The sequence below is a fragment of the Myotis myotis genome, unplaced genomic scaffold (assembly GCF_014108235.1).
Source record: "Myotis myotis isolate mMyoMyo1 unplaced genomic scaffold, mMyoMyo1.p scaffold_m19_p_12, whole genome shotgun sequence".
Taxonomy (NCBI): domain Eukaryota; kingdom Metazoa; phylum Chordata; class Mammalia; order Chiroptera; family Vespertilionidae; genus Myotis; species Myotis myotis.
The window spans coordinates 43,413,296-43,436,947 of NW_023416316.1; the positions used below are offsets into that span (position 1 = coordinate 43,413,296).

The 23,652-nt window shown below is 43.2% G+C and overlaps 1 protein-coding gene across 6 annotated transcripts in view; it reads left to right on the plus strand.

The window, feature by feature from the left end:
- The window catches only part of DOCK8 (dedicator of cytokinesis 8), a 196,846-nt gene extending 175,624 nt beyond the window's left edge, over positions 1–21,222 (plus strand). For all 6 annotated transcript variants that reach the window (XM_036330926.1, XM_036330922.1, XM_036330924.1 and 3 more), the window contains 9 exons: positions 1,509–1,652; positions 3,422–3,553; positions 4,014–4,148; positions 5,565–5,654; positions 9,073–9,309; positions 11,905–12,048; positions 13,528–13,634; positions 19,870–20,040; positions 20,460–21,222. In XM_036330926.1, coding sequence (XP_036186819.1) covers positions 1,509–1,652; positions 3,422–3,553; positions 4,014–4,148; positions 5,565–5,654; positions 9,073–9,309; positions 11,905–12,048; positions 13,528–13,634; positions 19,870–20,040; positions 20,460–20,520 — 1,221 coding nt within the window. In that variant the 3' untranslated portion in view covers positions 20,521–21,222. The remainder of the gene's footprint in view (positions 1–1,508; positions 1,653–3,421; positions 3,554–4,013; positions 4,149–5,564; positions 5,655–9,072; positions 9,310–11,904; positions 12,049–13,527; positions 13,635–19,869; positions 20,041–20,459) is intronic.
- The last annotated feature ends 2,430 nt before the right edge of the window (positions 21,223–23,652 follow it).

The window sequence follows — 23,652 nt, forward strand, 5'->3', positions numbered from 1 at the left end:
GAGATCATTGAAATGCTATGCCCCAGAGTACAATATTTACTCCACAAGTGTGGATATGGATGCAGTCTCAGATACTGCTGTTACTCTTACCTCCTAATTCTGAAGCCAGGAAAGTCTGCCCAGAATCTTTTTCCTATGACTACAGCTAATAAAGCTATGTAACTTCAGGTCTGTTCCTCTGCATGTAGGAAATTGCATACAGTTCTAATAGTATTTGCTTTGGGGGTTATTAGATTCTTTCAAATGAATCTTTTGGACCTTCTGTTATCTCCAATCCAGAAACATCATAATAGAAAGACCAGGTTTGGAAGAAAGATTGGTTACAAAAGATTCTGAAAGCCTCCTATATTCCTAAAACCGCATTACAATATTGGAGGTGAAGACATAGGACCATAACAACTCTCTTTTCCTAGATTGCTAAGGTAGATTCACTTGATCCTACTAGCCAAGCCAGGAGGCAGACATATATTACTCCAAAAGCCAACTCTGGTCCATTGGTAGTGGCTGACTAGAGTACTCTGCTGAGAAGACTTTTGAGACTATATCTAAGCTTCAGGGGAAAGAGTGCTATGATTGATTAGTTACGCCTGCCATGAGTGCAGGAATAGGAAGGGACATGTATGCTGTTTGCAATTCCTTAAGCTAGAAAGGTTTCCCATTTCTTCCATGCTCCATATGCATTTCTTCCACAGCTGGGAGACAGGTTGAAGAAAATGACTCTTGACCTCTCAGGTCCAGAGCTGGGAAGAGGCATTTGAGGCAGTAAGGCAGAGATTAAGGTAATACTCTCAGGGTCAAGCAATTTCAGGGTTAGCACTTCCACAGCCCCAAGAGTAAGTGCCGCCCTGTGTTTCTCGGGGGTTCACCCTAGACCTGGCTTCAGCCACTGCATTCTTTGCCAGAGACTTCAAACTCTACAGCTTAAGTAAAGGGAAGGCATGTAGAAAGTAACAAAATGTTTGGGGTATAAAGGATAACTGCTACATTACCATAAAATTCTCTATGGAGAAGACATTCTAATTTGCTACTGTCGTATAATATTGTGGTTCTTCATCTGAAAGTCAAGTCAGGAGGAGCAATGTTCAGAAAAATACCCCCAAAAAGTAAGAGGTTCACTCAGCTGGTGAAACGAGGAGTCTGGTCACCTGTTATTTGGCCTTTGCCTTTTAAAAACCATGACCCCAGCTGGATGTCCCTTATGGTCATTTCCCTAAATGTTGTTCAACTGTTGTTATATTGAGGTAGGTATCCTTTCTATAGCTCCTAATGGTTGTTAAAAAAAAAAAAAAAGAAAATTGTGAGTTTTGAAGGCCTGTTTCTCATATGTTCTCTCCGAATGATGAATCGCCAGGGCCTCTTCCCGGGGGAATCACAGGCCTGGACCTGACAATCACAGGCTTGCTGCAGATCTTTGAGTGTGGCTCTCATCCCGACATTTGGGGTCCCCGTAGTGCCTTTTGTTAGCAGGGTTTCCCTGTTCTCCAAGCTTATACTTTCATTTCTTTCAGAATATTTCTTCCAATGTGCTGGAGGAATCTGCAGTCTCTGAAGATACCCTGTCGCCTGATGAGGATGGCGTGTGCTCAGGCCGCTACTTCACCGAGAGCGGCCTGGTGGGCCTCCTGGAGCAGGCGGCCGAGCTGTTCAGCACGGTGAGTGCACTCAGTGGTCCCGGAGCCTGGCCTCACACTGGGCTGAATTCCTGGTGCTGTGAATGTGGCCTTAATGGCCAAGCCAGTGCCACTTCGTGAGGACATATGCAGGGGTGTGCAGGACAAGGGATGGCCAGGACGACTTTGATGGCTGCAAATTGCACCAGCTCTCCAGGGAGGTGAGAAAGCCTTTCACCACTGCAACAGTTTGCTTTCACCGCGTGCTCATTGGCTGGGCAGCAGTTTCACAGCATTATTTCCATTTAATGGGGGTGGAAGCGAAGCCATGGAGAGGTGAAATGGCTTGCCCAGGGCTACACAATAAATGATGAGGCATGTTCTCCCTGCCTCATCTTCCCTCTCAGAGAGGAGAATATTGGGGGAGAGGGAAAGAATAAATCGGCAGCATCTTCCTTCCTAACAACTGAGTCGCCCTCAGGATCTTCACGGCCAGGTCCAGCTTGCAGAATGTGGGAGCGGAAACCACTGCGGCTCCCCTCATTGACCTAATCTGGGTCTAAACACTCCTAACAAAGAAAATATATGTAGATTAAGTCAGCGATTTTCAACCTTTTTCATCTCATGGCACATCAACTAATTACTAAAATTCTGCAGCACACCAAAAAGTATACTTTTTGCTGATCTGACAAAAAATATAATTCTGATTCATTTACACCAGACAGCTATTGTTGTGTCGACTGTTTTTTTTGTGTTGTTGTTTTGTTTTTGTTTTTTGACAATCTAAGGAAAAAGAGGTCAGTGCCCCTGACCAGATAGTCATGTACTGCATGTTTTAAAAATTCTTGTGTCATACCAGTTGAAAGTCTCTGGGGATTAAGTCACTGAGATTCAGGGCAGGGGAGAAAGTGTCTTGTCCATTTTCATTGTAATAATCTCCCTCTTCCTTAAATATTTAATACTCCACTATATCTAGATGATTAATTTTTATTTCATACTTAGGTTTTTTTCTTTTCTACTTTTCAATTCCCAAGTTTCCAACCAACAACTTCTATGTGTTTTAATTATTGTTTTAACTATATTCTTATTTCTTTTTTCCTGACTTCTTTTTCAGGATTCAGAAAAGAAGTCCAATGTACTCCTATTTTTTCTGAAATTTAAGAAAATAAACTATTAGAATCCTACTAACTCCTTTCAGGCATACATTGAACATCTGGTCATGAGGGGGCCCCTGATGACATTTAAGTATGCTAAATCTGCCTTCCTAAATTGCTCTTATTTTCTGCTCCAAATCTCCTGTTCTTTTTTCTTTTTTTCAGTGAAAACCCGTTTCCTTGCTTAACATCAGCATAAAGAACTATTTAGCATGTGTCTAGTTCAGTTTGAGTGCTATATAGCCATCCCAAAGATACTCAGACATCACTTCTGCTCTGTAAAATATCCTGGTGCCCATAATAAACCCATTCTCCAGCACTGGAAGGTGTCACTCAGTGGTTAGAGCATTGGCCCACGCACCAAAGGGTCATGGGTTCAATTCTGGGTCAAGGGCACGTACCTGAGTTGCAGGCTCCAACCCTTTCCCAGTAAGGACACATGCAGGAAGCAACCAATCAATGTGTCTCTCTCACATCAATGTTTCTCTCTCTCTCCCCCCTCCCTCCCTTCTACTTTCTCTAAAAATCAATGGAAAAAATATCCTCAGATGAGGATTAAGAAAAACAAAGAAAAAAAATTCTCCAGTACATAATGAACTCTGGTTTCTCTTAAGTTTCCAAGGATTAAACTCTCTTTGATTTTCTTCTCTTTCCAAGGGAGGATTGTATGAGACAGTGAATGAGGTCTACAAACTGGTCATCCCCATCCTGGAAGCGCATCGAGACTTCCGGAAGCTGACCTGCACTCATGACAAGCTGCAGAAGGCCTTTGACAGCATCATTAGCAAGGTAGCTGGGGATCCTGGCCAACACAGTTACCTGGCAGCAGGTGACCCTGATCTAGAGATTGCTTAGCCCTCCTTCCTCTCTAGGGAGTGATCTACCTTGAGCACATCATGACTCTAGTTCTCACCTTCCAAACAGAAAAGGGCTGGGAACAAACAAGAGCACTGACCCCAATTCAGAGTATGAAAGAAGGCTGCTTGAATTACTTCACAAGCCGGCAATGTGAGAATCTTTTAGATTCACTTAAAAGAAGTCCTAGAAATTTTTCATGGGATTTCTTTTGTTATTATTTCCAAAATTCATTTCATAAACATTAAAAATTTTAAGGCATGGTTTCTGTTTATACTTTCCATAGGAACAAACTGCTTTATAACACAACAGTGAAAGGCTCCCATCCTTTGCAATGCAATGAATCCTCTTGAAGTACATAACTTAGGAGAGGTTTTCTTATTTTGCTCATCAGGGTCATAAGAGAATGTTTGGAACCTACTTCCGAGTTGGTTTCTATGGATCCAAATTTGGGGATTTGGATGAGCAAGAATTTGTTTACAAAGAGCCTGCGATTACCAAGCTTCCTGAGATCTCTCATAGACTAGAGGTAAGAAAAGTGACTCTGTGTGCATGGCCTTATATACTTTACCAAAAAAGTTAGAGTTGGTCATTATGAAAAAAGACAGTCATGGGTTTATCTTTGATCTCTATATACATTTTTCCACATTGCATATATAATATGAAGGTATTAGGTGAGTTCATGAGGTAAAGCAAGATTTGGATAGTTTTCTTCTAAGGTTCTGTGTATGCTTGTCAATGTTTGTATATTTATAGGGTGAATATTTATTTTCCAGACTATCCAAAACTCAAAAGTCATCTACTTTCTTGTAACCCTTGCCAAATTTCAGTATGAGATTTTCAGATTGAAGATTATTACCTTGACTTTAAAGTAATCTGGCCAAATGACTGAATTGCCCTTTGAAAATGCTATGGCCATCCTTTTGGTGTCACTGGACAACACATCCCACTTCTGACACAGAGATGCTCACAGTAGCCACACCATGGACTGTGGCATAACGAAGTCTTCCTGCTGATCCAAGGAAAATAAGAGTCAGTATCACAACCCATGGGCTGGCAGCCCCAAGTTCAACCTGCTGGTACTACATATGATCCAGCATGTAGCAGAAGGGAGCAGCATGTTCCTGGAGGAAAGGCTGAAGAAAAAGGGAAACAGCGTAAAGAACAGTGAGAAAAAAGGAAGCAGACATTGAAAGAGCCAAGCACCAAGAACTTAGGAGGAAAGTCAAGGAGTGCCCCCAAAACAAAACCCTGTCAGGGTGAATAACTGGGGTCCCCTGAAATGCTGACAGCCATTAACCAGAGATTCACTCCTCGCTATTGCTTTGCATTTAGGTTCCACTATGACTATAAAACTTAAAACACCTTAGTTGCCAAGTTTCTTCTCATACTATCTATTCATGCCAACTAAGACAAGGGGCTTTAATCCTTACGTGGCTCAAAGAAGCAATGGCCCAGAGTAGTTAGGTGACTTACCCAAAGTCATTGAGCTCACGAGGAGAATTAGCAATTGACCCCAGGATACTGGCCTTCTTAATGTTCCCCCAACTTAGGGCTAGAGGCATATATTTGGTCGTCTTGTGCGCTGTGGTTTGTCACATTATGGAAAGGCTAGTGACCTCCAAGTTCCTAGGGCACAACAGGCAAGAAGTGAACAGTGCCATACCCCTGGAGCCGCTTCAGGAAATATGACGGCGCTGGTTGCATTTGAGGTGAAGCATGCATACTGTACGGAAGCATGTATCGGTTTGCAATGCTGCACTTCCTTATGTTTTTACTTTTGTCTCAGGAAAGGCTGAACTTGCCTCATTAGATCAGAGGGACTTTCAGTGATCAGTAAGCAAGTTGTCCCTTACACTTGTTCCAACCTTATTCTACTTCTGAGAGATGAAGACTTGCATTACATTAAAATAACCTTTCTAATTTGTCGGTTTCTCTTACCTAGGGATTTTATAGTCAATGCTTTGGTGCAGAATCTGTGGAAGTGATAAAAGACTCTGCTCCTGTAGACAAAACCAAGCTGGATCCTAACAAGGTATGGGGATATTTGCAAAAAATAGCCATCAGGCTCTGATTCCCTTTGCTCTACCCCAAGAACATAAAATGACCCCCTCTGGTGGGCTCTCCAAGTCATTTTAGTGCAGCCAAGTCTTTCTGTCTAGGGTTCAACTGCTATTTGTTTAGATCTTAAAGAAACCACACTCAAAAGTAGGAATCACAATAAAAGCTACTGCTCATTAAACACCAGCTCTGTACCTGGGACTGCATTAGGCCCTTTACATACATCATTGCGTTCTCCGATGATAGCCCTTTGAAGTAGGTGTAGTTATTCCTATTGTACAGGTGAGAGAACTGAGGTGTTAAGTGGTTAAGCAACTCTCCGTGGTCACTCAGGTGCAGAAGCCAGTACTCACACTCAGAGCCCTTCATCCTCAAAACCATACTATTAATAAAACCCTCAACCTAAAACATGTTAAAAAGATGCACCCGTTCTGGCTGGGTGGCTCAGTTGGTTGGAGCATCATCCTGGATACCAAAAGGTTGCAGGTTGGATTCCTGGTCAGGTCACATACATGGGTTGCAGGTTCGATTCCTAGTCTGGGCATGTACGGAAGTCAACCAATCAATATTTCTCTCTCACATTGATGTTTCTCTGTCTCTGTCCCTCCCTCCCTCCCTCCCTCACCCCCTCTCTATCTTCCCTCCTTCCTTCCCTCCCTTCTTCCCTTCTTTTCTCCTCCCCCTCACCCCCTCCTCCCTTCTCTCTCCCTTCTTGTCTTTAAAATCAATAAATATGTCCTCAGGTAAGGATTTAAAAAAATGATTCAACCTTCCCACTGACAACTTTTCCAGGCTGCAGGTAGTTCTTCCAGGCAAGTGCAGGCGAATGTGCTATTGGGGAATGATGCAAAGGGCTTGGAGTTCAGTGTCCTCACTTCTCATATGAGGGTGTGTCCTGTCTCACCCCTAACTAGGTGGACTGCAGTACACTCTGACACTCACCACAGGAGTTCACATCACACACCACCAGTGACAGGCTCAGTCCTCCATAGGACTGCTCTCACTCGAGATACCAGCCTCAAGTAGGGCCCCTGAGCTACCCACACTTCCATCCAGATGGCTACAAACCTGGACATTCCTGTTCGCCCCTCGGATTAGATAATTCATTAGAATGGCACAAAACTCTGAAAAGTACTATACCGACACTGTGCCTAGAAATGCAAAGATCAGATATATTCTTTCCTAGAGGCCCAGTGCACAAAATTCATGCACAGGTAGGGTCCCTAGGCCAGGCCGGCAATCAGGGCCGATCTGTGGGGCGACCGGTGGGACAATTGGTGGGGGGCTCCCGCTGGCACCCACGTTGGCAGGCCTGTGGGCTGGGGGCAGTTCCTGCATTAAGTGTCTTTCCCCTGGTGGTCAGTCAGCATCACAGCGACCGGTCGATCCACTGGTCGTTCTGCCATTTGGTCAATTTGCATATTGGGCTTTTATTATATAAGATTACACCACAGAAGGATGCCTCCTTCCCAGCCCATAGACATATGTTCATGAGAGAGCATTCTAAACCAGGGGTGGGCAAACTTTTTGACTCGAGGGCCACAATGGGTTCTTAAACTGGACCGGAGGGCCGGAACAAAAGCATGGATAGAGTGTTTGTGTGAACTAATATAAATTCAAAGTAAACATCATTACATAAAAGGGTACGGTCTTTTTTTTTTTTTAGTTTTATTCATTTCAAACGGGCAGGATCCGGCCCGCAGGCCGTAGTTTGCCCATGGCTGTTCTAAACTGTTGGAAATAATGCAAGGTCAAGGAATTATTAAGGGTTGGGGACAGAGGAGCAGTTGCAGTCTGGCAGGGCTACACGATGAAGAGTCCACACTCTTTTCCCAGTACTGCCCTCCAGGATATTAAGAAGATGATGCAAGTAGGGAGGAATGGGCCAAATGTAATAGTTTGTTTTTCTGCATATTTCAGAAGACTTGCTCATTTTAGACACATCCCCTAGTCTAGGTTTGAAGATTAACTGGTCAGTCCTGAGCTAAGCTTCAGACAGAAATGTTTGAGGTCTTTGAAAGTGGGAATTGGCCGTGTGCCCACAATGATCTGTGCACAGCACATGCTCTGGAGAGTCACTGGTGACATCCCTGACACAAGGTGCTCTTCTTCCCTTTTTTAAAATACCCCGAGTAGGTTGTGAGAGTTTAAATAAGAAACTGAACCCAGAATTATGACCAGATTTCATCACACTAAATAGTGATTTATGCTCTGAGATCAGTGACCTCACCCATCCATTTCAGTGGGCGGGTGTTGTAAATGCTATGGTCATTGTCATTGTTTTAGTTTTTTAAAGAGACCTTCTTTCTTAGTTAAGTGCCCTCATTCACTCTGTGTGTGTGTGTGTGTGTGTGTGTGTGTGTGTGTGTGTGTGTGTTTTAATGGGGTACAGGCAATAAAAATTGGCTCTTTTGGTGTTCTGTGAGTTTTGACAAATACATGTAACCACCACCATGATCAAGATACGTAAGAGTTGCATCACCCCAAAGTATTTCCCTGTTCACCTCTGTGGCCGTTTCCTCCCTTTGCTTTAAGCCCCTGCCACTCACTGATCTGTATTCTGTCTCTGCAATTGTTCCTTTTCCAGAACGTCATGTCAATGACATTCTACAGGAAATCCATGGAATCCCACGATAGCCTTTTGAGTCTGGTTTCTTTCACTTAGCACAGTGCACTTGAGACTCATCCATGATGTGGTAGTTTGATTCTTGGTATTGCCGAGTAGTATCCCATTGCCTGGATGTACCACCATTAGTTTATCCATTCCCCACTTGAGAAACATTTGGGTTGTTTTTGGTTTTGTCTATTCTGAATAATGCTGCTACAGACTTTTGTGTACAGGTTTTTACTTGAACATTCGTTTCCATTTCTCTTGGGAATGCTCGTGGAGTGGGATTGCTGGGTCGTGTGGTCAGTGTAATCTAACTATTTGGTAAAGTGACTGTACCGTTCTGCAGTCCCACCATCAGTGTATGAAAGTTTCAGCTGCTCCCCATCTTTGTCAGCACTTGGTGTTGTCCGTTTCATTTCGTTTGGCCATGCTACCAAATGTGCAGCAGTCATGGTTGTTCTGGGAAGGAAAGTTTGTCTCTTTGGACTAGCAGTTTGCAAACTCTCATACCAAGTTCCAGTTGGATCAGTCACGAGGGGTGGCTTGTGGATGTGACTGCAGAGACACACTGCCCTCTCCTTCTCGCTGTGCTCTCTCTCCCTGGGGTGGAGAGGAGGCCTGGCTGACTGCTGAAGTCTCCCCGATGCACTCAGCTTCTGTGGCCGTAGGGAACTCAGAGGGCGGTGCCTCGGCGCTGGTTCCAGCATGCCTCTCCAGTGCGTCCTGGCTGGCTGTTTGCAGAATCGCTCATCTCCTCCTTCCCCTGCCTTTTCTCCCTCAGGCCTACATACAAATCACTTTTGTGGAGCCTTACTTTGATGAGTATGAGATGAAAGACAGGGTAACCTACTTTGAGAAGAATTTCAACCTGCGGAGGTTCATGTACACCACCCCCTTCACCCTGGAGGGGCGGCCGCGGGGAGAGCTGCACGAGCAGTACCGGCGGAATACCGTGCTGACCACCATGCACGCCTTCCCCTACATCAAGACCCGTATCAGCGTCATCCAGAAGGAGGAGGTAATGGGCCCCGCTGGGGACGGGCTCTGGACTGAGGCTGACACCGAATTAGTGGACAACGCAACCCTCCCTCATGGCAGACTGGAGTGAAATCTAAAAAGGGACACACTGGAAATACCATTTCAGTGGCTGTTCTCTCATTCTTGTGGTGCCAGGGAATTCCATTGAGGCAGCTACGTATTTCATAGCACTACTTTATATTTAAGTAGTTTCTATTTTAAAGTTCTATCTTTAATATAAATGTTTACAGAAGTATAATTTAAATGTGTATTTTAATGATACATTTGTATGAACTGTATATATTTACATTTTAAACACTTTGTATTAAGTCTTTATATCTGTAAAGGCTTACAGGTGAATTAGGCGCAGTCGGGTGGTTAGTTATTAGAGACAGGAATGGCAGGCAAGCAGCCCCAGGGACAAGGGGTGAAGCTGGAGGAAGGGCTCCATGCAAAGTGGATAAGGAGGCCCACTGCCTCCCAGGCCCAGCTTCCTCCTGCGACATTGCTCAGCCCCCTGTCTTCATTCAGTTTCCTCATCTGTACTGACAGGAAGGACCCGTCTCTCTTCTGGGGTTCTGTATACGGGAGACGTCTCATCCATGGGCCTGATCAAGAAAGTATCTCAGGCCACACATCGTTCAAAATTAACCATACTTTAAACATTTTAGTTTTACTTTAAAACACATCCATGTACACTTATTTGTCATTTATTTTATACAAGGCCAAACCTTCTCTGTGATTTTGGGTTGGGCTATCACAATTCAGCATTGTCTTATGTAAACCCCAACCATAATGCACTGTCTATAACTTTCAGTTTTTATTTATATAAAGCAGAGTGAGAGTTTAAAGATCCTTGCCGGCAGAATCCTCCTGGATTTTTATGATTTTTTTTAACCCTAGCCTTTTTTTTTTTTTTTTAATATATTTTATTGATTTTTTACAGAGAGAAAGGGAGAGAGATAGAGAGTTAGAAACATCAATGAGAGAGAAACATCGATCAGCTGCCTCCTGCACATCTCCCACTGGGGATATGCCCGCAATCCAGGTACATGCCCTTGACCGGAATCGAACCCGGGACCCTTCAGTCCGCAGGCCGACGCTCTATCCACTGAGCCAAACCGGTTTCGGCAACCCTAGCCTTTTATAGTTGTCTTGTGCACACCTAATATGGCAGGAATCTTTATAGCAACTACTTTTCATAGCGCTTTGCCCAAGCAATCAGCTTGGTTTTCATAGAAACAACTCTTTCCCTTTCCACACCCATAGTTTGAGCATTATTAGATTAGGTCATTCAAATAACAAGTATAACAGGCATAATCAAGTTGGTTAATAAACACAGGTGAATTGTGATGACTACACACTTCACCAGGCAGAAGCAGAAGTGACTGAGCTCATTGGAGAGTGGCCCACATGCTCAGGTGTTCAGCAAGCGCGTCAGATAGTGGGTTTCACAAGGGCAAGGAAAGCCTGAACTAGTGACTCCGTTAAGAGGAGGATGGTTTCGAAGGCATCTGCTATATTTCTTATTGTTTTGGACTTTGGGACACTAGGACATAAAGGCATAGCCCAAAAATAAACCCATGGTCCCAAGAGGAGCCTTTATAGTTTTTCTTGGCCATCTGTTGTTCTCTGAGAACTTCAATATGTTCATTTGTTAGAGCTGTTTTAACAAAGTCCCACATTGCATGGCTCAAATAACAGAAGGCGTCTGCTGTGTTTATTGCCTCCTAGTTCTGAAGGCCAGAAGTCAAAATTCAAAGTATTGGCAGTGCTGGTTCCTTGTGAGGACTGTGAGGGAAGGGTCTGTTTGAGGCCTCTCTCCTTGACTTGTAGATGGCCACCTTCTCCCTGTGTCTTCATATTGTCTTTCCTCTATGCATGTCTCTGGGTCCAGAGTCCTCTTCTTATAGGGACCTAGGTCATACTGGATTGGGGCCCTTCTTAATGACCACCTTTAACTTGGTTACCTCTGTAAAGACCTTATCTCAAATAAGGCCACATTCTGAAGTACTAGGGCTTAAGACTTTGACATACAAACTTAGGGGGACATGAATTCACTCATAACATTCAGGAAGGATCATATCTTAAACCAGCAGAACTTAGCAGCCAGCAGATTGACCCTTGAGAGAATTCTGTTTACTAGGAATGCACCTTCAGGGTAGTTGGAGAAGGCACAACTGATGCCAAAATCTTGCGTTATAGTGGGAAAGAAAATCTTGAGTGCTCTATCTTTAATAGCATGGATTTTAAATGTAGACATTATTACAATCAGATTCTGGCCTTCTCGCTTACTATCTGTGTCATTTTTATGGCACTGTCTTCACCTTACAACTCCCTCTTGGACTATAAAATGGAGAAAAGAAGGAGGTTGTTTAAAGGAGTAAATAATAAGCGTATGCAAAGTTCTTGGAACATAATAAGCACTCAAAAAATGTTAGGCCCTTCCTTCCTCTTAACCTTTCCAGATATTTTAAATTACTCTGAAAGTCTCTTAGTTTCTCTTCAAATCCAGGTGCCCTCAGTCATAGCTCCAGGTTTTCCATGGCTTATAAGATCTGAAAGTGACTTTCCTACATTTCTGTCTTACGTTCAGTTTGTTTTGACACCAATCGAAGTTGCCATTGAAGATATGAAGAAGAAGACCCTGCAGCTGGCAGTTGCCATTCACCAAGAGCCCCCTGACGCCAAGATGCTTCAGATGGTGCTGCAGGGTTCCGTCGGAGCTACTGTGAATCAGGTCAGCAAAACGAGCTAGTGGCAGCTTCTCTGGTTCTTATTATTTTGATTTTCATATGTTTGCACCTTCCTTCCTTGAGGTTCATGGGGAGTCTGATCAGCACACAAATAATGTTCCTCAATTTGGGCTGAAGACTTGTGAGGTTCAGAACACTTTGAGTGACCTCTTCTGCTTATGCAACAACCCAAGGTAGAAAAGAAATCCTGGAGATTGAGTGGACCATCTAAGGCAGTAGTTCTCAACCTTCCTAATGCCGCGACCCTTTAATACAGTTCCTCATGTTGTGGTGACCCCCAATTTCATTGTGACAAATTGAACATAATTTAAGCATAGTGATTAATCACAAAAACAATATGTAATTATATATGTGTTTTCCGATGGTCTTAGGTGACCCCTGTGAAAGGGTCGTTCGACCCCCAAAGGGGTCGCGACCCACAGGTTGAAAACCGCTTATCTAAGGAGTAGCATTTTCTGACTTGGGACCAGACTCAGCAATATGATTGAGACCTGGGGTCCTATTGAAGAATGCTTAGTCATGACCAATTTAGCCAGAGTTGTTGCAGGGCTTGAGGCTAACCTAAGAAACCTATAGGAGAATGAGGAAAGGGTCTGGAACATGCAACTTCTGGGTCAGTCATCAGATGAAGCCAGCGTGCCAGGAGCCTTGCTAACCAGGAGTGACCTGGGACCAGGTTTCTTGGGCCACTTTAGGTCAGACTGGATCTTCTCAGACCCGTGAGAATCCTGACTCCCAAATTCAGCATGGATTAATTAACCCAGTCTCAGATGGAGGAAGATGCCAGCTTAGTACGCTGTCCAATGGACCACTTTAATTTCGGATCTGAGTCCGCTCTTGTCCACGCCTCCACACTCAGAAACTCTTGAGCACCGTGACTCTCTCCTCACTCAGCACAATTGGACTCCCCTGCAGAACTCTGTGTCCACATAACGTCAAGGGAACAAAAATAGCAGAGAGGAGAGATGGCTATTATATTTCCAAGATCAGAAAATGTTAGGAAGCTTTTGCTTTTGTAAGTCCCAATCCTTTGACGAAAATAGAAGACTGTATCAGCCCACAACCGTGGACTACATATGTGCTCTACATTCCCCTCTAGGGCAACTGAGCAAATGAATCTGAATGGAAGGAGCAAGACAATCCCCATTTTTATAAAAGCAACTCAAAGCACATACCCTTCGATGTAGCACCGTTATCTTTATATATTCAAGGAAACCTATTAGTAGTAGCATTTGATTAAGAAAATATGTTTATGCTTCTGAGAATTCTCTGAAAACTCCAGACTCCTCCTTGAGAATCAAAGATCCCTGAAGAGTTTAAGACCTCCCTTTATATTTTTATTTGTTTTGATCAAACCAACTACAAAATTAAATGTTCAAATTAAGAAATCGTGCCAATATTTTCTTCCAAGTAATGTCGTTTTATTTCCAATGTGAGTATTATTTTCCTGCTTTCTCCTTCAGGGACCACTGGAAGTAGCCCAAGTGTTTTTGGCCGAAATTCCAGCTGACCCAAAACTCTATCGACATCACAACAAGTTGAGATTATGCTTTAAGGAATTCATCATGCGGTAAGAAGGGAAATGACTAAGGGTTCAGTAGAGCAGAGGTTCCCAAAGTGTGGTCTCCAGGCCAGCAGTGTCAGCAGCACCTGAGAACTTGCTGCAAAGGCAAATTCTCAGGCACCAGCCAGACCTACTGAATCAGAATCTCCAGTAAAACTCACCCAATTCAGTAAAACTCATCAACATGTGCATTTACAATTGGTAAATGTTATGATCTGTCAGTTGCAACCTCAATACTAGTGGTAGGTGTGGAGCCTTCCTTTCCCCTCTTCGCTTTATTGCTTCTCAGGTCCAATCTGCGCGTGACAGCTTTTTAATGAATAGAGTAACGATTTTGTCCAGTGGTTTGGATCTTGTTATTTCTCCCCCACTCTGCTTTCAGGCAGCAGAGGTGAGCAGGAGTGGAAAATGTCTGGGGGCGTGAACAGCACTCAGGTTTTCCCTCGAGTGAGCCCCAGCTTCTCCGCAGACTTGGGCTGCAGGTCGATAAGCCCAGATATGCAGGGTGAACATAAGTGCACCTTCCGACACTGACTGCTAATAGCGGAAATGTACGCGGGCCAGGTGCCCCGCAGCGGGTCCTGGCCTTTCTGACTCAGCCATAAAGAAGCTGGCAGGCCCACTGCTGCAGCCCGTTGTGCAGCTCTTCAGATGGCTGCCAAGTTGGGACTTCAATCCCCTCCTACCTTTTCCTACGATAAGAAAAAAACATCTCAGGGTTTCAGGACCCAAGATGGAGAGATACAACATTCTGTTTCCACCCCTTCTGCTCCCCAAAGCACCAAAACCCTTTTAGACACTGCCAATCTGTGTTTAAATTTTCTTCTTATATTTCTGTCTTGGTCAGCTCCGGCTGGTCTAACAAAATGCCATAGATCAAGTGACTTGAACAATAGCCATTGATTTCTCACAGTGCTGGAGGCTGGGAGGCCAGGATGAAGGTGTTGGCAGATTCAGTACCTGGTGGGGACCCTCTTGCCGTCTTATAAATGGCCACCTTCTCCCTGCATCCTCACATGGTGGAGACAGGAAGAGGGAAAAAGCTCTCTGGCATTTCTCCTCCTAAGGCCATTCATCCATCATGTGGATCTCGCCCTCATGGCTTATTCTTCTTTCATCTATAATAATAAAAGCATAATATGCTAATTAGACCAGACAGCCGAACAACTTTTTGGATGCCCTTCCGAATGAAGCCATGGCGGCAGGGCCAAGGCAGACGCAGTTAGGGGCGATCAGGCAGGCAGGTGAACAGTTAGGGGTGATCAGGCAGGCAGGCAGAGTGGTTAGGGGTGATCAGTCAGGCAAGCAAGTGGTTAGGGGCAATCAGGCAGGCAGGCAGGCAAGCAGTTAGGAGCCAGCGGTCCCGGATTGCGAGAGGGTGCAGGCTGGGCTAAGGGACTCCCCCCATCCCATGTACAAATTTTGTGCACCCGGCCTCTAGTATATATATAAACTTACACTATTTTAGAAACCAGCAAAATCATTAAAGATTTTCAGTAGTAGAATAACGTGTTGTATTACATCATTTCCTTTTCCAGTTAGAAAAAAGAACATCCCATCCCTTAGGCTTGTAATTTACAGCATACAATTGACTGGCAATGTTCCTTAACCATCCTGACTAGATTTTAGCAGTTTTCAAACCCAAAAGAAAAATTCTGAAAATGTGAGGGTGTGAAGAAAAAGGATCCCTCTTGCACTGCTGGTGGGAATGCAGACTGGTGCAGCCACTGTGGAGAACAGTATGGAGTTTCCTCAAAAAATTAAAATGGAACTCCCATTTGACCCAGTAATCCCACTTCTAGGAATATATCCCAAGAAATCAGAAACACCAATCAGAAAGGATATATGCACACCTATGTTCATAGCAGCACAATTTACAATAGCTAAGATTTGGAAACAGTTTAACTGCCCATCGACAGATGAGTGCATTAGAAAACTGTGGTATATCTACACAATGGAATACTATGCTGCTGCAAAAAAGAAGGAACTCTTACCATTTGTAACAGCATGGATGGACCTGGAGAGCATTATGCTAAGCAAAATACTTGCAGAAAGACAAATATCACATGACCTCACTCATTTGTGGAATATAATGAACAACATAAACTGATGAACAAAAAAAGAGCCAGAGTCATAGAAGCATCAGACTGTCCAATCTAAGAGGGAAGCGGGGTGGAGGGCAGGGAAGGGAGGGAGGTAAGAGATCAACCAAAGAACTTGTATGCATGCATATGAGCATAATCAATGGGCACAGACAGTAGGGGGGTGAGGGCATGTGCTGGAGGGTGGGAGTGGCTGGGTAGAGGTCAATGGGGGGAAAGGAGATTTATGTAATACTTTAAACAATGAAGAATTTTTTATAAAGTCTGTCCCTTGCCCTAACCGGTTTGGCTCAGTGGATAGAGCATCAGCTTGCGGACTCAAGGGTCCCAGGTTCGATTCCAGTCAAGGGCATGTACCTTGGTTGCGGGCACATCCCCAGTAGGGAGCGTGCAGGAGGCAGCCAATTGATGTTTCTCTCTCATTAGTGTTTCTAACTCTCTATCCCTCTCCCTTCCTCTCTGTAAAAAATCAATAAAATACATTTAAAAATAAAAAAATAAAAAGTCTGTCCCTCAATACCTACAGGAAAAAGAGGATATGGTAAATAAACTTCCATAATTACTAAGAACTAAATTTTAAGTTTCAAAATGTACCCTTTCTGATGCATTTAATGTATTTCGCCTTTAGCCTAAAGTGAATGCTAATTTTTCCACACATTAAATCATCCCTTGATTTGCTCTTCCATAGCAAATTAATTTTTTTGATCTGTGAACAGCCTGAAAGAAGTTTTGTCCATGTATTTATAGAAAGTTCATCAAACAGGAGATTTTGGCACTTTGGGAAATACAATATCTTAGTTTAAGGATTTAAACTAAGCATTTAAAGATGAGAAAACAGGATTCCAATGGCTGTCATTGCGCTGAGGAGTAGCAACTGGGTTTCAACCCCATCTCTGACTGCATGTAAAGCATTTAGCCCAGCCTAGGGCATATAGTACATAGTATATGTTAGCTAGCTATTGTTCCTTTTGATAACACAGACTACCGAGGATTTAGTTAATTCTCCCGTTTTGTTAGAGTAGACATCCCCAAGTTAGCAGTCAGCTCCCGCCGGCCTCTTGTAGTCCTCCTGTGCTACAAACCTGGGCCTCAGAGTCACCCTGAAACTGACTGTATTTTACATATGTAGTAGTTCATAACTGTCCGTTAAGAAGCCATAAAAAATAACAAGGGCAATGTTGATTTCTCGGGATTCTAAGGCTACATGCCCTTCCTTCCCCTTCCTTGAAATCTTTGATCTATAACCTTAGATATCCTACAATTTGCTTCAATTAATGGCAAACTTAAAAGATGAATAAAAAAAAATCCAGTTAAGGGAGTTCTTTTGGCTTCTGGCTGAGTTAAATCAACTCTGTGTTCCACAGCAGGCTAATTCTGTGATGAAGCTATGGCCATAGACTTATTTTTGCCTAAGCCAGATAGCTTTCCCCTGCCCCACTGTCATCCTGAAAATGTGTGCAGTGGTAACAGGAAGAATTTGATAATCAGGTCTGAGTATCCCCATAACTTAAGTGAAATTTAGCACCACTGTTAGGAAAACAGTTTAAACCACGTTGATCACTGGAATCCTAGTCATCTGAAGGATGACTAAATTTCACCCATTATGTTGTCCCTTCAAGGTTTGTTGATTTGTAAGTTCCCTTGAGTAGAACAGTATAAAGGGCAAGATTTATTATGTTTAAATAATATGAGTTTCTTCCTTGGTATATACCATACTGTGGGAAACCATGAAAAAACTAGGCTTGATTGTCCACAAGTTTGATAAACACAAGTTTGGGTTTTTTGTGTTTTATTGATTTTTTTAGAAAGAGAGGAAGAAGGAGAGAGAGCTAGAAACATCGAGACAGAAAAATTGATCAGCTGCCTCCTGCACACCCCCTCCTGCACATACCTCCTGCAACTCGGGCATGTGCCCTCACTGGGAATCAAACTGGTGACCTCTTGATGCATGGGATTGATGCTCAATCCTCTGAGCCATACTGGCCAGGCAATAAACACAAGTTTTTAATATTTTTTCTTTAATGCTCTGCAGGTTCACCTTGGTGGGGCTAGGTATCAGTCTGTTTTTGTTGATTAGAGAATTTCTGTCTCTTTTCAATTCTGGGAAATTATCAGCTGTTATCTCGGAATATTGCCTCTTATTTTGCATTCTTTTAAACATTCTTTTAGATGTAGGTCCGGCATCTCCATGGTATCTCCAGATTTTTCAACCATTTTCTTCATATTTAAAATTTGTTTAAATCTCTTTGATGATTTCCTTAGATCTGTCACATAGTTCATGAGTTCTCCAGTTGTGTCTAGTTTATTGTTTAACCTGTCCATTGAGATTTTTCTCTTTATTTTAGTGACTACATTTTTATTTCTAGAAGTTCTATTTGGTTCTTTTCTGAAATTTTCCTGGTCTCTTTTTTCATACTCTTCCACTTTTTAAATCATGGATTTTATACCTCTTCTTAGACATCTATATTAACTTTGGTTTTTCTACATTATTCTGTTGTCTCTGATTCTTACTGGGGTAATTCTCCTCCTTGTTTCATCTGTTGGTTCTCCCTCATGGTAGTTGGTTTCCTCAGGTGGTTTGTAATTTTTTATTGTGAGTTCATCTTTGGTAAGGGTTGTTCTATCGAGGGTAGCCCATGGGCCCTGATTAAGAAACTGTTCCTCCTCAGCTGATCGATGTTTCTCTCTCATCGTTGTTTCTAACTCTCTATCTCTCTCCCTTCTCTCTGTGAAAAATCAATAAAATATATATTTAAAAAAAAAAAAAAAAAGAAAAAGAAACTGTTCCTCCAAAGCAACCTTACATCTACTCCCATCTGAGCCTTAGGGATTTTAATAATCTTGGTCTGGTTTTATAGTTAATGGGAGCACCCACAAGAGAGGAATGTAAATTAGTAACTCATACCCACATGTGGTGCAAGCCTAGAATTTCAGTTTCTTTAGGTGACTTTCTTTCCTATTAATGGCCCCAAGCTGATAATAAACTTCCATTCCACCTCTCTGGACAGTTTGCAGCCTTTTTCTAGACCCTTTCTCACAGATGGGGTAGCTTTTCAGGGCTCTGAACTATAAGCAGGTGGCATATGCGGAATCCCACTTTGCCCTGGCCAAGGCTTCCTCACTTACCTTGTGTGGCCATTGAAACCCACCTCCTGCTCCAGCCTCCAGGGCCTGTAGGCAATCTTAGCATCCTAACAGGCGGTCCTCCTTGCGTCTGCCACGGCACCAGCTTCTGCTGTCACTTTGATTTTGCTTTTTCTCTTCCTTTCTGGCACCTGGGGTTTCCCCTTCTCTTTCAACAGATTTTTGCTGTGCTTTCTCAGCATTTCCATGTGTAGGTAGCAGGGGGGGCCTGAATGGCACCTGCTGTGTCTGCCCTGTCACCATAAATCACAGGGACGTTTTTGTGAGCATAAGAGGTTCCGTTCTTTAGTGACCTGAGTTTGAATCTTGGATCCACCACTTCCTCACAGTGTTATCTTCGGCAAGAACCTAACATTTTTGAGCTTCGGGGACAACATAGAGATAAACATAGACTTCCCAGGTTTGCTGAAAAAAATTAAACCAGATAATGGATGTGAAGTTCCTTGAATAGCGCCTAGCACATAGTGAATCTGAGCATCAGGATCGCCTGGGCAACTTTTCAAAAATACAGATTCCTGGGTGCTGCCCCTGAGAGATTCTGATTCATCAAGTCTGAGGTGGGGCCAGAAATCTGCATTTTTAAAAGCTACCCAGATGATCCTGATAGGCTGTCAAGTTTGCAAACACTCTGAAGGTTACTCAAGAAATGTTAATTGAGCCCTAGCAGGTTTGGCTCAGTGGATAGAGCATCGGCCTGCAGACTGAAGAGTCCTGGGTTTGATTCCAGTCAAGGGCACATACCTTGGTTGCAGGCTGGATTCCTGGCCCTAGTCAGAACATGTATGGGAGGCAACCAATCGATGTGTCTCTCTCACATCGATGTTTCTCTCTCCCTTCCACTCTCTCTAAAGATCAGTGGAAAAATATCCTCAGGTGAGAATTAACAGCAACAACAAAAAAAAAGTTAATCATATCGTCATCCCTTATTTCTAAATGCTTCACACACCTATGAAATGAAACCTCATTTTCTCCCCACCCTGATATGTGTATCTCAGATGTGGTGAGGCCGTGGAGAAAAACAAGCGTCTCATCACAGCTGACCAGAGGGAATATCAGCAGGAACTCAAAAAGAACTACAATAAGCTGAAAGAAAACCTCAGGCCCATGATCGAGCGGAAAATTCCAGATCTCTACAAGCCGATATTCAGAGTTGAAAGTCAAAAGAGGTAAGAGCTGGCAGAGAAGGCCTCTTCCTGGGGTAAAGGATAAGGGCTTGGGGCCCAGCAACAGGGCACGCTCCACTGCACACAACAGGGCTCAGAGGGAGGGCTGCGAGTGGGCTAGAGTCAGGGGAGCTGCCTGAGCGCAGTCTGTTCTGCTTCCATCCTGATCCTCCCTGTCCCTTCTCCTAAGCTCACCGGGACCCCTCCTGCTGGCTGTCGGCCAGCCGTCTTCCCAGGCTGACTTACCGCCCACCCGGGTATTTTCTGGCACAGTGTGAAGGGATCTCACACCTTCTCTTATTAGTTACTGAGTACCCCGTGATTGATGTCCTTTTCGAGTGGGTGAGTTCCCCTTCCCTCTCTTTCAAAAGCGAATTGATCTTTCTTACCTCTGTTTTCTTTTTCTGTCTCCTTAATTTCAGAGACTCCTTCCACAGATCTAGTTTCAGGAAATGTGAAACCCAGTTGTCACAAGGCAGCTAAGAAAAGCTGTCTACACCCATGGAGACTGAGGCTCTGCGACCCCAGAGAAGGACTCACCGGTACTGAAACCACTGGACGTTGGCCACGCAGGACAGACTCATGCTCCCTGGCCAGACAGCACTCTAGAAGATTTGGGGTCCCAGTGACCCCGTGGGGTATTTTGTCCATTTAGGAGGGGGGTGAGGGTAGCCGAGGGTGGTTAATCAGAATGCCTGTGTATTTATTAAAGAATCGTTTTCCACAGTGTTGAACAAAACAAGACATAAACACGTCTCCTACTGAGTGGTCAGTTACTGTCTACCTGGAAGGTGACTTCCTCTGGCCGGTATTAGGATTTACAGGATCAAATTTCCGAAGGGAAAATGGAAAAGTTGCCCACCAGCCTATTCAGAGTGAACCTCATTCATCCCCGCTTTATGGGAAAGGAGGGTGAGCGTGCAGGGGTGCAAACCATGTTCAACAAATCTTTGAGGGCCTTAAGGATCTAAGAACCATGATGGTTGGAAACTTGGGGACAGATTAATTATTTGTGACCTCGTTACCCTTTTGGTAGCGGTGAACTATTGTTATACAGTTGTTTTTGCTTTATTGTTACTGGTAAGTTAATTTAACCTGTGTTTCTAGAGGAACACACTCGCACTGATTTAGGAGATACATGGTACTCTGAGCGGCGTTCCCTTAAATTGAAACCATTTTCCTGGTGCTTTGCATTTTTTCTTATGCTACAGCTTGTTCATTCTTTCTCTCCTCCTCAGTGGGACCAAGTTTATCTTTATAAAAGGGTAATATCTCTGCTTTCATATCGGCACACTGTGCTGTACGCTAGCATATGCATATCACATAGAGTCTTCTTTGACTTCTTGTGACAATGTACTTTAGGAGAAAGATGAACAAAATTATTATTTGAGAATTAAGTTATATATTTTTAATATGACTGATTACCTTGACTGGTACTAAAAATGTACTAAGAGTTGTAAACAAAAAGTTTCCCATTGCAACTTGTGCTTTTTGTACTGACAACTCGTAATGCCTTGTACAGCACTTCAGAGAAGAAGAAACATGGGTGACTGTGGCCTCGGCCAATCAGTGCTGTCCAGGGTCGGACCACTTCTGCAATATTTATTCTTGGTGCTCCTGAGACAGAATTTAATTTGGATATGCCAGAACTTCTTGTTTATATCATCATGAATTTATATCCGGAGAGGGACTATTTTTTGTTTTTAATTACTAAAGCTTAAGTTTAAGTGACAAACTTTGTTTTTAAAGCATTCAGGGCAGAACTCTTTTTAAACTATATTATATACTTAATTGCTTTCTTAAATGAGTATACATGATGTATATTTCATATCATTCCATATGTTGTTTAGTATCTTCTGTGTGGGAGCTCCTGAGTGAGATGAAGGTTAAATACTATGGTCACTACCCTCCAAAGTGTCTCCGTTCAGTGAGGAAGAGGCTCTGTATGCGCATAGCCGTAACACACAGCAGTCTACAACAGGCCTATGGAATATAACGTTTCCTGGGGGACTCCGGATGGCCATCATTATCAGCACCTATTCTATTCTGCTCTCAAACAACAGGGTTAGGTGCTAAGTTATAGGGGGCTGGCTTTTAATGCTGCAAGCCCTAATAATCCTAATAACCTAGGATATTCCTGACTAAATGTCCCTGCTTTTAGATACCTGTTGGTATCTTTTTTTACACAGTTGGTGCCACTTGCTGCCCAAGTGCAGGAACTGTGTTCATTGCTGCATTGCTGTTCTCTGGCCCAGTGCTCATCACACAGAAGATCCACAATAAATATTGGTTGAATGACTAAGTGAATAAGTGAGTGTAAGGAGGCCTGCTTCTAGAACAGCACTGTCCAATGAAACATAGTGCAAGCCACATTAAAAATAATCATAAAAAGAAATAAGTGAAATGAGTTTTAGTACTATGTTCTGTTTAACCTCATATATGAAAAATATTGTCATTTCCAAATGCAATCAATATAAAAATTATTAATGAAGTATTTTACATTCTTTCATACCAATTCTTTGAAATATGTATGTATGTATTTTACACTTACAGATTTTACATTCAACACTTAATATAAATTAAGGCTAGCCACATTTCAAGTGCTTAAGAGCCACATGTGGCAGGTGGCTACTATACTGGACAGTCCAATTTTCAAAGCTTTAATTTCATGCCTCCTGTCCTTCAGCAAGGTAAAGGGTGCAATTGTCACTATCTCGTAAGAATCTCGGAAAAATGAAACATGAATATACTGCATAGACCTGATTGGACTTTCCTGACATACATTGTCTTAAAGTCTATAATTCTATTTAGTCCTATCCATGACAACAGATTTATTTTAACAAAAACCTTTTAGGGCTGGCATTGGTCCTTATGATTGCAAGTCAGTAGTCAGACAGGGAGCCTTCATGACATGACCACTTACTTCCCTCAGGGTGAGTCGTTCAAGAGAAGCAAAACAAAAGTGGCAATATCTTTTATGGCCTAGCCTCAGAAATCACAGTCCCTCATGTCTGCCCGAAGCAAACCACCAAGATCAGTCCACATCCCAGAGGAGGAGAATTAGGCTCTAAATTTTGAACAGAGGACTGTTAAATAACTTTAACATATTTTAAAATCACCATAATAGTGTACATTAAAATTCTGTATTTGTTGTCTCACTGGGATAAATAGACAAAACAACTTGCTGCTAGAGATGACCAGCCTTGGAGCTCTGGCTGCTCTGAGTCCCTCCCAGAAGGCTGGGTGATCACCCTCAAGAAGCATCTACAACCCAGACCACTGCTACACCCTTGGCAAGCCCTACCCTAAGGATAGTGATCTTTTATAAGAGACAGAAAGTCAAACTTAAATCAGTATTTTAAATGGGTGGTTGAGTTCATTGGCTCACTTAGTTGAATAATCCAGAGGTAGTAATGGTTCAGACCCATTTTGATTCGGGGCCCACGTATCATCTCCTGATCCATTTCATCTCTGCTTCCTCTTGGTTGGCTCCATCCCCAGGCTTTCAGCAGTGGTCCCTGGAAATTCCAGGCTCATTCATCATAACAAATGCAGTCCTGAGTCTCACAACCTCATACCACCAACTCCCACAAAGAGGAAAAGTTCTGTATTCCA